This window comes from Myzus persicae, unplaced genomic scaffold (assembly GCF_001856785.1).
Source record: "Myzus persicae strain clone G006 unplaced genomic scaffold, MPER_G0061.0, whole genome shotgun sequence".
NCBI lineage: Eukaryota > Metazoa > Arthropoda > Insecta > Hemiptera > Aphididae > Myzus > Myzus persicae.
This window is the reverse complement of record NW_019101991.1, coordinates 1,004,654-1,016,952: the sequence shown is the minus strand read 5'-3', so window position 1 is coordinate 1,016,952 and position 12,299 is coordinate 1,004,654. Positions and strand designations below refer to the sequence as shown.

The window sequence follows — 12,299 nt, the reverse complement described above, 5'->3', positions numbered from 1 at the left end:
TTTTTTCAGTACTAATAATATTATTATTTGTAGAAGACTGTTGCTATTAGTATTATTATATTTTATGTACCTATCAATTATTTATCAATCATCATATATGTTATAAGTTGTAGAATAAAAAAAATTGAAGATGAAACAAGTATTCCTTATTAACAGTATGTCTTATTATATTGCATAATACACATATATTATATGTATTTATATTTGTTTTATTATAATATATTATTCTCAGTGTCGTCTAGTGATGAAACTTAAGTCACGAGCTGTCTAATTTTTTTAGAATTGTTGCTATGTTAAGAAAATGTAATTCACATTTCTTTTGTAATAAGGGAAAAAAATAAGTAATTCCTATATAACACCTTACCGTTTCAACTTGTTTTGAGTATTGTGAATTAAAAAAATAAATAATACTAGGTATAAAATATGTCTATAATGTAATATAATATGGGCAATGGATATACAAATAAATATGAAATATATCATTTATTTAATTTTAAATTGTCGTGGTTTAAACCAATTCTAACCTAACCTATGTATAAACAAAATTAATTATATTTTTCCTATAAACAGGTCAGGTAGACTGGCGTTATTATGTTTTGATATGAATGTACAATACAAATGTATTTTGATAAATAAATATTAATAACTGTTTATTTTTTTTTTTATTATTGTAATTATACCTATAGTTATGTAGTATTTCTACTAATTTTGCTTGTCAAATGATGATTGTTTAATGAAAAACATATGAACTTTTTTTTTATTTGGTGGAGGTGACATAGTTTAAATAGAAAAGTAAATTAATTTTATTACAGTTTTATTAGAGTAATAAATAAAGGAACTTAATTTATTGAATCACAAAGTAACTAGTATAGTAACTTACTTTTTTATATTAACTTACCCAACACTGGTTATTCTGTATTTATGTATGTTTTATTATATGCTATTCTGTATTACAATACTATTGCTTAGTAGGTATTATTATATTTTTTATAGTTGTCTTTTTAGAATATTTGAAAGTGACTTAATTTAATTTGTAGGTACTGGTTTGTAATAGCCTTGCTACTCAGGTTTGTTATCTCCCCGCCATTCATAATACCAAATACATTGTATAAATATAAAATAATAAGTTTTTTTAACGATAGATATAATATTAATTTGAAATATTCAAATTTAAACATTGTTTGATTGAATATAATTTAATAAATACATATTTTAAATCATGTTAATATTAAACTGTAGTTGAATATTGTTAATACATGTCTCATTTAATAAAAAAAAATCTAGGTACATTATTATAATTTTTATTCTATTCCATCCTCTAGATTTATAAAATAGTACTTTCGTTTAGTAACTGCCTAGAAATCATTGTAATGTATGTGTGACAAAACAGTTGAACAATATGCTATAAATTATAATAATGTATAACATATAATATTAATATTTTTTAGGGCTTTTTAAGCTTAAGCTCTTAATCCCCCCGGGTGCGCCACTATCGGCCTAAATACAGAGAAACTTGATGCAGTGTTCCAGTGTCTATTGTCTATACTCTCTAATAGTGTACACACTATTCCCCATCAACTAAACGAAACCATTATACACGTTACACGAATCGCCTTGTTTTTTTTTCATGTTTTTTCATGTTTCGTGTAATGAATTTGAAATATTTAATATTATAATATCACTCTTCTTGAAATATTCCAATAAAATTTAAAATCATAAAAAATATTTTTTTCTTTTATTCGGATTTGAATATAGATGATTAGAAATGATTATTAATTACTAACAATTAGTATTAACTTCTTACTAAAAATACACACAAAATATCGATAATGAATGACTTATCAACGAATCTAGGAAAAAAAGGCAATTGAAAAAAAAGCAACGGAAAAAAAAGTAATGAAAAAAAAGCAAAAGGAAAAAAAAGCAAAAGAAAAAAAAACAAATGAAATAAAAGCACAAGGAAAAAAAAGCAAATGAAAAAAAGGCATAGGTACCTACAGGCATAAGTGTATAACGTATAAGTATAGCAAAAATGTACACCTAATAAGTTAAAATAAAATTTCAAGTATAAAATTAAATGCATATTGGATTAATATTGCGTCAATATAAAACATAAATTTATCATAATATAATTTATAGTGTAAACCTTGTGGTATGAGATATGGCTAATAAAAAATTTGGTAGATCACGTTGCTTATCTCTATACTCTTCACATATTTTTTTTAAATTGAATTGCATTTTTTCATACTTCTTAAGTTTTTTTTTTGGTTGCACTGTGCCTAATAACCGTTGCTGGAGTTTTGTCTCATCGGCTGCAACTTCCAGTGTCATTTTCTTAATGAGGTTCCAAATAGAAGGGTGCTTATGGCTTACCAACTTAGAAAATCGATTATTGAAACCTTCAGTTTGGTTATTTGTACGCTCGATATTATGTAATGTACTTTCGTGTACATTCCAAATTTCAGGTGGAAAAAGAGGTGGTACTTTTCGGAATTTCAATTTATTTCCTTGGCCAATACGTCTGTATGTCCCATTTACGTAGGTTTGATCAAAATATTCCACCAAGTCATGTGCTTCTTCGGGCATGATTTTACGTAAATGAGACATTCCTTCAAATATGTCAGATACCGGCAAAAAAGCCAAACTATCAACTTGTCCACAAAATAACATGAACTCATCATTTTCACGGTACAAATTTTCCAAACCAAGCTGCTGGATTTTCCTATGCGTGCTTTGTGTTAAATGGTAATAACAACCTTTAACTTCTGAATGTTCACCAAAAACATTACGAATAGCTTGAATAATGGCCTTTTCAAAATCTACATGAATATGAGATGGATCAGGAAAAATGTCTCTCTTTTCACACTCAGAGATAATGGCTTTGAACATTACTTCGTAAGTTGATTGTGTTTTTCTTTGAAGTAAGCAAAAAGCAGATGTAACAAATATATCATTTATCTATATAAAAATAAAGCTAAATTAATTTAAGTACCTAATAATAAGTACCACTATAACACTACAAGCTTAACATATTAATATATTCTATTTTGTAAAAATATGTTTATATTAAATTGGTTTATATTAAATATTTTATGTGTGACTGTCGATTGAGGATTTACTTTATAAACAATGTTTTGAAGTACTATAGTTTCTATAAATATTTAAATTAAAACAAGCCCGGATTAAGGGGGGGGCAAGGGGGCACTGTCCCAGGGCCCATTGATTTTGGGGCTTATCTTTATCCCCAAAATATATAATACAAAATTATTCTCAATCTTATACCACGAAAAATTACTATAGATAATGAACTAACTATGTTTTCCAACAATTTTGTTTATGTTTTTTTTTTTTTTTTTAATCCAGGCTTGAATTTAAATTTAAATTGAATATTATAAAAATATTATAATACTATAATATAAATATTTACCTTTACTCTTATAACATAAAGTTGTTGAAAAATCACTGGGGCTAGAGCAAAATTTCCATCCATCATCCAAGTTGAAGACTTAGCAAGATTTAATAATTCTTCATCGGTTGCAAATATGACAATTCTTTCATCAGCATTACATTTGCCATTTTCGTCAACGATTCCATTGTCATACAATAAAAAACGATGTCCATCAGAATTTATCGTCCAGGTGGCTATCAAAATGATTTAAAATACTAAAAATAATCTTAACTATCATATTATAATAACTACTTACGTGGTATTATACAGTCTTCTAAGCTTTTTGGATCGATTGGATTTCCTTTTGACCGGTGGTTACGTGAAGTTCTCTTGACTGTATCCTCAGATGGCATTTGAGCCTTTGCTGATTTATCCAATTTTGATACACCATTAGCAAATATTTCAACAAGATTTGTAGTTGTTGTGGCTGTATGTATTTATAAAAAAAATATTTTATGTTTACAATCTACATAATATTATTATTTGAACTTATAAACGCTCATGAATATTAGGCAAAATAATTTTAAATATGTAGAATATTGTTAACATTTCCAGAAAAATGTAAAAAAAAACTATTGACTAGCTTTTTTATTCTCAACTCAATATAATTTGCTCATTTTCGTGATTTTTCCGTATTTTGTCAAAATTTGAACTTTAAATACTTATAAATAAAAACTGTGACAAAGATCTTGAATATTTTTCAAATGTCATAGTAACAATTTAGTAGGATCCTTGTATTAAATTTTCAAGCTTTTTTACCCGACAAAAAAAGTTTTATCGACATTCATAGAAAAAAATACTAATGCAATTGGAAACACTACTAATGAGTTATGACATGTTATGACTATCCAATTAATTAACATACTAGGTATATATTATATATTATCTATATAATATAATATAATATAATATTTATATATGTACTTACATGATTTTTCTTTCATATTCATCAACGCTTTGGTTACCATAACTTCCTTGCGATTTGGTAAATGATTATGACGATGAATTTTTTCATATTCGGTTATTTGTTTATCCGTACTTAAAACTGCTGGACACTTTAATGAAGACTTTTTAGAACATCGCCATTTAATTGTTTTACTAGTTTCGTAGTATAATGTGTACATATGACCATCAAGACAAACTTTGTCATTTTTTTTGTTAGATTTAATTATTTCCATTGTTGCTGGTAAAATAATAGAACATTCGAGAACACAGCATAACAACGTACTAACATATTATTGCAAAAATACCAATATTATAATATTACTGTTGATATTTTATCAATTATCGAAAACCTGAAAACCTAAATACCTACCTATCTCATTATCTGTCTTTGAATCATTATAAGATAAGTTTGAAATATGATTTTGACATTTTTATTATAGTCGTATCATTTGTCAATTGTTGTCCTTTACGATGTGACGAGTCATATAGGAGGTATATAATATCAAATAATCACTTATTTAGTGACCAAGTGCCACGTTGTTTCTAATCATTTGTCGGGGAAAGCGGCACGAGCTTCGACGAGCGTCCGTAGTACCTACATATTACATATTAAGTCAAACTGGACCGCCACAATCATAATAAATCACATCCAAGCTTTTAACTAAATTGTATGTAAATAGGCAACTATTACATATTATTATACTTAAAGGAGGAACATTTTTTGCTTCTCTCCTTAAAATGGTTTGCTATACATAACATATTAAGTAATGGTTAAAAAAAATAATTAATAAATAATATAAAACCTTTTAATGGGGGAGAAGATAGGGAAAAGGAGGAAAGGGCTAAGCTACAAAAAAACCACGTATATATTTTACACTTCTCACTGATTAAGTAAAATATTGTAATTATCTTGAGTTATTAAAATTCTTTTTAAAAAAAAAACAAAAATGTGCGTCGTTTGCTTTTTTTTCCTTTAGCTTTTTTTTCAAATGCTTTTTTTTCCGTTTGCTTTTTTTTCATTTGTTTTTTTTTCCGTTTGCTTTTTTTTTACTGCTTTTTTTTCCGTTGCTTTTTTTTCAATTGCCTTTTTTTCCTATTACCCTTATCAACCAAGGTTTGCGTAAGTTTATGTCTAAAAACGTTTAGATAATAAAATGTAGGTAATAAGTAATAATTCGTTATATTATTGATATTTGATACTAGTCCAATTTCTAATATCAATATGTATCGTATTATTAATACTTTTAGATTTTTGTAATAATTTATTAATATTGTACAATTCGACAAAATAAAATATTTTGTGATGACCGTATCCACCTTGGCCTGATTTTCATTTTCCTTCGTAGCCATTCTCTCTCTTATCATGCAGGTCGGCTCATGTGATAACATCGTATGTTTACGCCGCCCAAACATATCAGCCAATGGCGTCAACGTCAACAAAGACCACCTCCGTTTTTTCTTTCAGCTATCATATTATTAATATTCCTTATAGGTATTATTCTCGTACTCTCATACTTTTAACTTTCAAGTCTCATTATCTTCACTCATTAGTCATTCGGTGGTTCGGTCCACTCGCGCTTTGCGCAATAGTGATTAATATTTTTTTTGTGTATATATTGTAAATTATCGTATCATAGCGTTACCCTTTGCGTCATCTTTACACTGTGTAATACATTTAATTAACCTGTTGTAATTTAATACCGTATTGGTGTAATACCTTAAGTAAAATCGTTCGGTTTAATCGAACCCAAGCATTATATTACCTTTGTTAATAAACACACCTTTGTAATCTATTTCAAGTTCGAAGCTTTTCGTTATACAAAGAATACTTTCAGATTTTATTATTCATTGTAAGTACACTACTTGTATATAATGTATACTTAGTACTATCCATACTGACTCGGTAGGTGTTCATTGTGCCGCTCAAATTAGTCATCACATTCTCACTCACTAATAACTATATAAGAAAACAGTGACTTACATTAAAAGAAAAGGACGACTCACTAATTAGGTTTACAACAGATAAAAAAGAGATTAAATAGGTATTTGTTATTACTTATTAACTTTTAATTTCTAAAACATACTCATTTGCCTTACTATTACACAAATCAGTAAACCTGTGTATTGGTATAAGTGCAATAGGTATTATAGTAATTCCCTGGATTTATAAGCTCTACAAATTTCAGAGATATGCACTTAAAAATATGCATTTATGCTCTTATTTTGTAGGAAAATAACCTATAAGATAAAAAATATGCAATTTTGTAGTTATTTCAACTTAATGTAATTTAAATCTGAAAAGTTAATATTTAAATATATATAAATTAAATCAATTGAAAATAAATCACTCAGATCACGACAAACACAACTAATGTTTGATACACGAAAACCTGCTCAATAACAGATTACTACTTGTCCCGATAGGTCTCAAATAAGATAAAAAAAACGACTTCGTCAAATTACATGGACAGTTAATATAACTATAAATACATTATTTTAATTAAAATAAGAAAAATATTACATAATATTATGCATTTTAAAACCGTATATATACAATAAAAAAGTCGTAAAATACTGAAATATGCTGTACATGTCAAAAAATTACAGAATATGCAAAATAGAACTTTCTATTACAGATCTATTGAGTATAATTCAAACTTTTAACTACATAGCTATTTTTTGGACTGCTCAGGATAAACATGCAAATACATATAATTCCGGGCCCTGGTAATGAGTATTTATTAGGCGTGTCTAGACTTATTTTGCATATCTACCCAGAAATATTTTTTTTTGGTTAATCTTAATTTGCAGGACTGGCCATTGCCCAAAGTGGCCAGACCTTTTACACCCCTTTGATACCTATGACAATATGATTATTAGTACAGTGTCATAATCATACTGTATCTTTTGGTCAATCAACAACCTTTGTACATTGTATTAGTAGTATCATAATTATTTGCCCTCTTATAATAGTATTAATTCTAGCTGTCAGTGAGATCAATTGGTTTAGTATCATCACAGCTGTCAAAATGGGTATTACAAAGAGGCCTGCTAGCAATTGCAGTGATGAAATACTCCCAGTCGATATCGATGAAATGTAAGTACTTAATACTGATAGAAGCTATCTGCATTTCTACTATTATTTCATTCCAGCATCTATATGCAATTATAAATTCATGTATAACCCATGTTTAAAATAATTTAATTTTAAAGCTATTTTAACACAACATTACTACATTATTGTTTAATTAGACTTTTGGCTCATTAAGCTACATGGTACTAGAGTTACAGCAGGCAAGTCAAACACTCAGCTTCTTGCTCATATTTTTAAGTCTCATGGATAACAGTTATAATAATTAATAAACAATTAATGAAGACAATAAAAATTGTACAATTTTGCTTTTGTGTCACAACTATGTTACTTCTCTGTCTTATCTTTTGATAAACTGTAATTGAATAATTATTGTACCTACATAGTATTGTAAATAAAAAAACATTTTAAATGCAAATGCTTTTGAAAGACAATATTCTGAATACATTTTAAAAGTATTCTTAACAATACTGAATTAACCATGAATTAACCATATGTATTATCAAATGAAAGTTTATTAAAATTAAACATTTATATTGTCATTATAGAGTGGAAAATACTATTTACTCTACTACCAACAGTGATGCCAGTGATGAATCAGATTATGAAATGATTATGCCATCTGTCACCATAGTTGATTATTCAGCTTACTACAGAAATCTCTGCCCTGAATTAAGGATTTCCTACAATGTTGATAATTCAGATGCTGATACTAAACCAGTATCATATAAGAAAAAAAATATTTCTCAAATGGGACGCAAGAAAGCAAATCGTGCACAAAATGGTAAACTTATAATTTGTATTTGTCAACTCGTTTATCAAATAATTGCAAATACTTTATCAAATAAAAATATGGTATGTAGATTCTATTATGGATATAAGTTATAAAGTTTTAATTATTTCTATTATATTATACCGCCCATCGTTGTAATTATCACATTAGTATTCTTAGAATGAATATATTACAGCTTTCAAACCGATGCGTTTCTGTTTTTGTTCATATTATAACCATCACATTATTAAATTTGATATTAATAATTTCAATTTATTTGTGCATTAGCTAGCAATTTTCATCATACTACCGGCTCGTCAATTGAACTAATAGATTTAATATAATTTATTTTGTATGATGGGTTGTAAAGGGTGACATATCCATAAGTCATTGCCCAGAATTGAGAGATTGCGTTAATTGTTAATTTCAAATAATTTTAGTTTTTACTATGAATCATGAGTAATTAATTCTACGGTTTTATAAAAGTATTGAAATTTAATTCAATAAAAATAACATAAAAAATGTTTTGAAATACTGATACTGACAATACCACATTTAAATTTAAAATGTAAACACAATTAAAATGTATTAACACAGGTATAATTATTTTCAGAAAATTTTCTTCTGGCTCTGAGCGATGAATATGAAGATGAAATATTTTGTAATGACAACAAAAACGGATTCATTAAAGCAATCAACAGGCTTTCGACTCAGCCTGATGTACGTATCGTATGATCTTATGCTGCTCCAATTTAAATTACGATGAAGAATAATTTAAAATTATAAAGTGTTTATCTTTAATTATTTAGCCAAGTTATAGCAGCACCTGATAAGTTAGTTTTGAATATTTTAAATATTGTGATTTTGTTCATCGTGTATGACAAGACGGTTTTGTTTTTACTATCTAATCATTTATTTTTTTATTTAATTTAAAGTAAACATCCTTCCCCCACAATAAATATATAGTCTTAGTGCATTTTTTGTGGATAGGGCGATAATGTGTGGTATAATTATATAACTAGTCTATAATAGAGAATAAATTAAGAAGATGGTGACTGTCATTTGTTGTCTCCGCCTTGCAAGTCCGTAACATAGCAAATGTGCGCTTGGCAGATCATATGTAGATTTGTTAATTTAAAAACTAGAGTGAATCTATCATAAGACTTGATTTTAAGAACATAAGCTATAATTTTATGTTGGTTTTTTATGATACTAAAGTTTTTAAGTGAGTTAAGAGCATTTTTAATTTATGCTATATTATATATGATAATCTTCCTAATAAATCGAATTATCATAAAAAATCTACATTCAAAAACAAATCGTCTTCTTACCATTAAGTTTTAAAGTAGGTGAATTGACTCTCATTTTTAAGCTAGCGGGGCTAAACGTGATCTGCTGATGGTAAATTTGCTCTGTTACGCACTTGTACAACTGATACACATCAGTAAAATTGTATTGTTGTTTATGTAAAACAAAACAACAATACACTTTTAACATATTTTCATAATATTTATACTAATTTTTTCTATGTATTTTTGATTACATATTATTTTCTCTACAATTATTCTTTTATAAATGAATATTGTTTGGAGTATTTTGATATGTAGAAATCAAATTTCAGACTAGTAGCTCATGAGTTATAAGGTTCTTAAAAGTGTTTAAAGTTTTAATGAGAAGAGTAGTAGACCAACATTTTGCGGGGTGCCGCTGTTACATACCACTTCACTACTTAAATACTTAAAAGTTATAACTCCTAAACTACTGGTCCCAAATTTGGTTTTTACACATCAAAATACTCCAAATAATTTTCTGAATGTGAAATTAAAAATTTATATTTTTGTACTAAAAAGTAAAAGCTTTTAAAAAATATTTTTTAAAACATGAATAGTTTTTAAAATATTAAGTGATTCGCGAAAAAAAAATCACTTTGTATACATACAGCTTTCATGAATTAGTATCATATTCTTATATTTGTAACTTTTATTTTTTAATTTTTCGCTGACATTATTCCAAATTCCAAAATATATTAAAAGAAAAAGTTTACCTTTGTAAACTAGATTTTAATCACCTTTGAAAAAGATTAAAATCATAAATTAGTTCCAAACGTTTTAAATTTGATGTTCTTGTTTACCATACAACATTGGATTACTTGAAAATAATATAATATTCAGTGTGTTCCACTTATAAGTAACACAAAGTATTTCAGTCGTATGAAATAATTGAAATGGGAATTTTTTTTAGATTGTTGGAAGTACAAAAATACACATTATAAAACAATTAATACACAAAAAAATTTTTATTTTTTTTAATTCAAAATAATATATTATATTATGTACCAAATTTAAATCGCCCTTTTTTATTCAAGTAACTGATAAATACATTTTTATTTTTCTTATATGTAGTACAAATTATTAGTAATAATAAAAATATATCATTATGTTATCATTTCAATCTTGTCAAGGTCTTCCAGCTGAAATATTTTGATTTACTATCTTAAGCGAATGCACAATTGTTGTTCCCATTACCCAAGCATACTGAATATAAATTATTATTCAAAAAACATTTTTAATGCATTATGTTGTTATTAATTTTATCTTATGCATTGATTATAGTTGAAAGAATCATTTATTGAAGGAAAAGACGAACTCATACTACCCAAACGCAATAAACGTTCTGCTGCTGAAATGAAGGCTGAAAAAAAGTCAAAACGAAGCAATCGCCCTGATTTGGCATTTAAAAATCTGACTACATCACAAAAATCCCTATTCAAACAGAAAAGTTTACCTATTGTAAGTTGTCACTAATTCATATTCATAATAAGCTGTATTTAAACACATAATTATTACCTATATAAAATTGTCTCTTGTATGTAATTTTAATTTACAATTTATTATTATTTATTAGTTGTGTAAAATTGAACATAATGCTGCAACAAGCTGCAGGGAAAACATACTATATTAGTACTGCCAGTATTTTGTACATTATCTCTATTGTACCTATGTTTATAGATTACTTAATAATTATTAATCATAAACATGATTTCTAAGAGGTTTAGTTTATAAAAATTTCGAAACACGGGTACCGACAGTTCTGTGAAAACATTTATCATGCCGCGCTGTCAGTTTTTGTTGGACGAAAATATAGAAATAATCAGCCCTTTCCATAAATAAAGTGTTAATTCTTAATTTATATAAATCTCAATTGTAAATAAAATAAAATTGTCTGTATTTATAAAAAAAATAGTAATTGATTATTTCAAAACTAAATTCCATAAAAATGATTTTTTTTTTGATTTTGTCATCAGATGACAATATTTTTATTAATTGCCGCTGAAAAATCCACATTAAAATTTATTAATTTTCTACATAAATACTTCTATATGTATAAAAGCTTAAGTCATACTAGTAATTTACTAATAATAAACATTAGATTCAAGATTGTTTGTTGTTATATTTTTATTGTTTTCTAGGCTGCTATAGATCATCTGGAAACTGAAGTTGTCCGATATTTTTCACTTGTACCAAATGGCATTTACACATCTCCTCCATTGCCGAGTTATAATCGAATGCTGCTACACAGTATCGTCCGTTACTATTCATTGGATGCCATGAGTAAATAACAAAAAAACTAAGATACAAATGTCGACAAGCTTTAATCTTTGTACATTTATGCTAATGTCTTCATTCAATTACCCTACAACATAACATGTTTAGGGCTAAAAAATATTAAATTAAATACCCTCTTATAATATATTTTATTCTTAATTGTATTTGTTTTTAGGTGTGAATAGCCGTGGTCGACGTACCCAAAAAATAGTACAAGTACGCAACAGTCGTTTTGACGATTTCAAACCACCTCATATGAGCCTGTTAAAATACATATCAAGTCAAAACAGCCGTTGATAAACAACAAATGGCCATCAAAATTGGATCTAATGACTATTGGACAAACACAGATTTTTTATTTAGATTAATATAATATAATAATAATATATTAGACAAGTTTTAATTTTTTTTTTTGCATAATTTTCACGTTAATAATAT

General features: G+C 26.8%; 2 protein-coding genes across 3 annotated transcripts; one reads left to right on the top strand and one right to left on the bottom strand.

The window, feature by feature from the left end:
* Window positions 1–1,931: 1,931 nt before the first annotated feature.
* LOC111030930 lies at window positions 1,932–4,693 on the bottom strand. The gene is made up of 4 exons (XM_022310664.1): window positions 4,377–4,693; window positions 3,705–3,875; window positions 3,428–3,642; window positions 1,932–2,958 (listed from the first exon to the last, which is right to left on the bottom strand). The coding sequence occupies exons 1-4, from the start codon at window positions 4,624–4,626 to the stop codon at window positions 2,134–2,136; spliced, it is 1,461 nt and encodes a 486-aa protein (XP_022166356.1). The 5' UTR covers window positions 4,627–4,693; the 3' UTR covers window positions 1,932–2,133.
* Window positions 4,694–5,852: 1,159 nt separating this feature from the next.
* On the top strand, window positions 5,853–12,182 carry LOC111030935 (R3H domain-containing protein 4-like). 2 transcript variants are annotated; one of them, XM_022310673.1, is made up of 7 exons: window positions 5,853–6,243; window positions 7,367–7,490; window positions 8,033–8,268; window positions 8,870–8,976; window positions 10,869–11,045; window positions 11,726–11,867; window positions 12,037–12,182. In XM_022310673.1, the coding sequence occupies exons 2-7, from the start codon at window positions 7,423–7,425 to the stop codon at window positions 12,156–12,158; spliced, it is 852 nt and encodes a 283-aa protein (XP_022166365.1). In that variant the 5' UTR covers window positions 5,853–6,243; window positions 7,367–7,422; the 3' UTR covers window positions 12,159–12,182. The 2 variants fall into 2 exon arrangements, with proteins under 2 accessions (XP_022166365.1, XP_022166364.1); XM_022310672.1 differs by having other exon boundaries at window positions 5,854–6,243; window positions 7,379–7,490.
* The last annotated feature ends 117 nt before the right edge of the window (window positions 12,183–12,299 follow it).

Coding starts and splice junctions, on each gene's coding strand:
- LOC111030930 (XM_022310664.1), bottom strand. CDS start 4,626: ATGGAAATAATTAAATCTAACAAAAAAAATGACAAAGTTTGTCTTGAT. Junction 3,876..4,376: donor GAATATGAAAGAAAAATCAT/GTAAGTACATAT, acceptor AAATACATACAG/CCACAACAACTACAAATCTT. Junction 2,959..3,427: donor TTTATGTTATAAGAGTAAAG/GTAAATATTTAT, acceptor ATTTTTATATAG/ATAAATGATATATTTGTTAC.
- LOC111030935 (XM_022310673.1), top strand. CDS start 7,423: ATGGGTATTACAAAGAGGCCTGCTAGCAATTGCAGTGATGAAATACTC. Junction 7,491..8,032: donor CCAGTCGATATCGATGAAAT/GTAAGTACTTAA, acceptor TTGTCATTATAG/AGTGGAAAATACTATTTACT. Junction 8,269..8,869: donor AGCAAATCGTGCACAAAATG/GTAAACTTATAA, acceptor AATTATTTTCAG/AAAATTTTCTTCTGGCTCTG.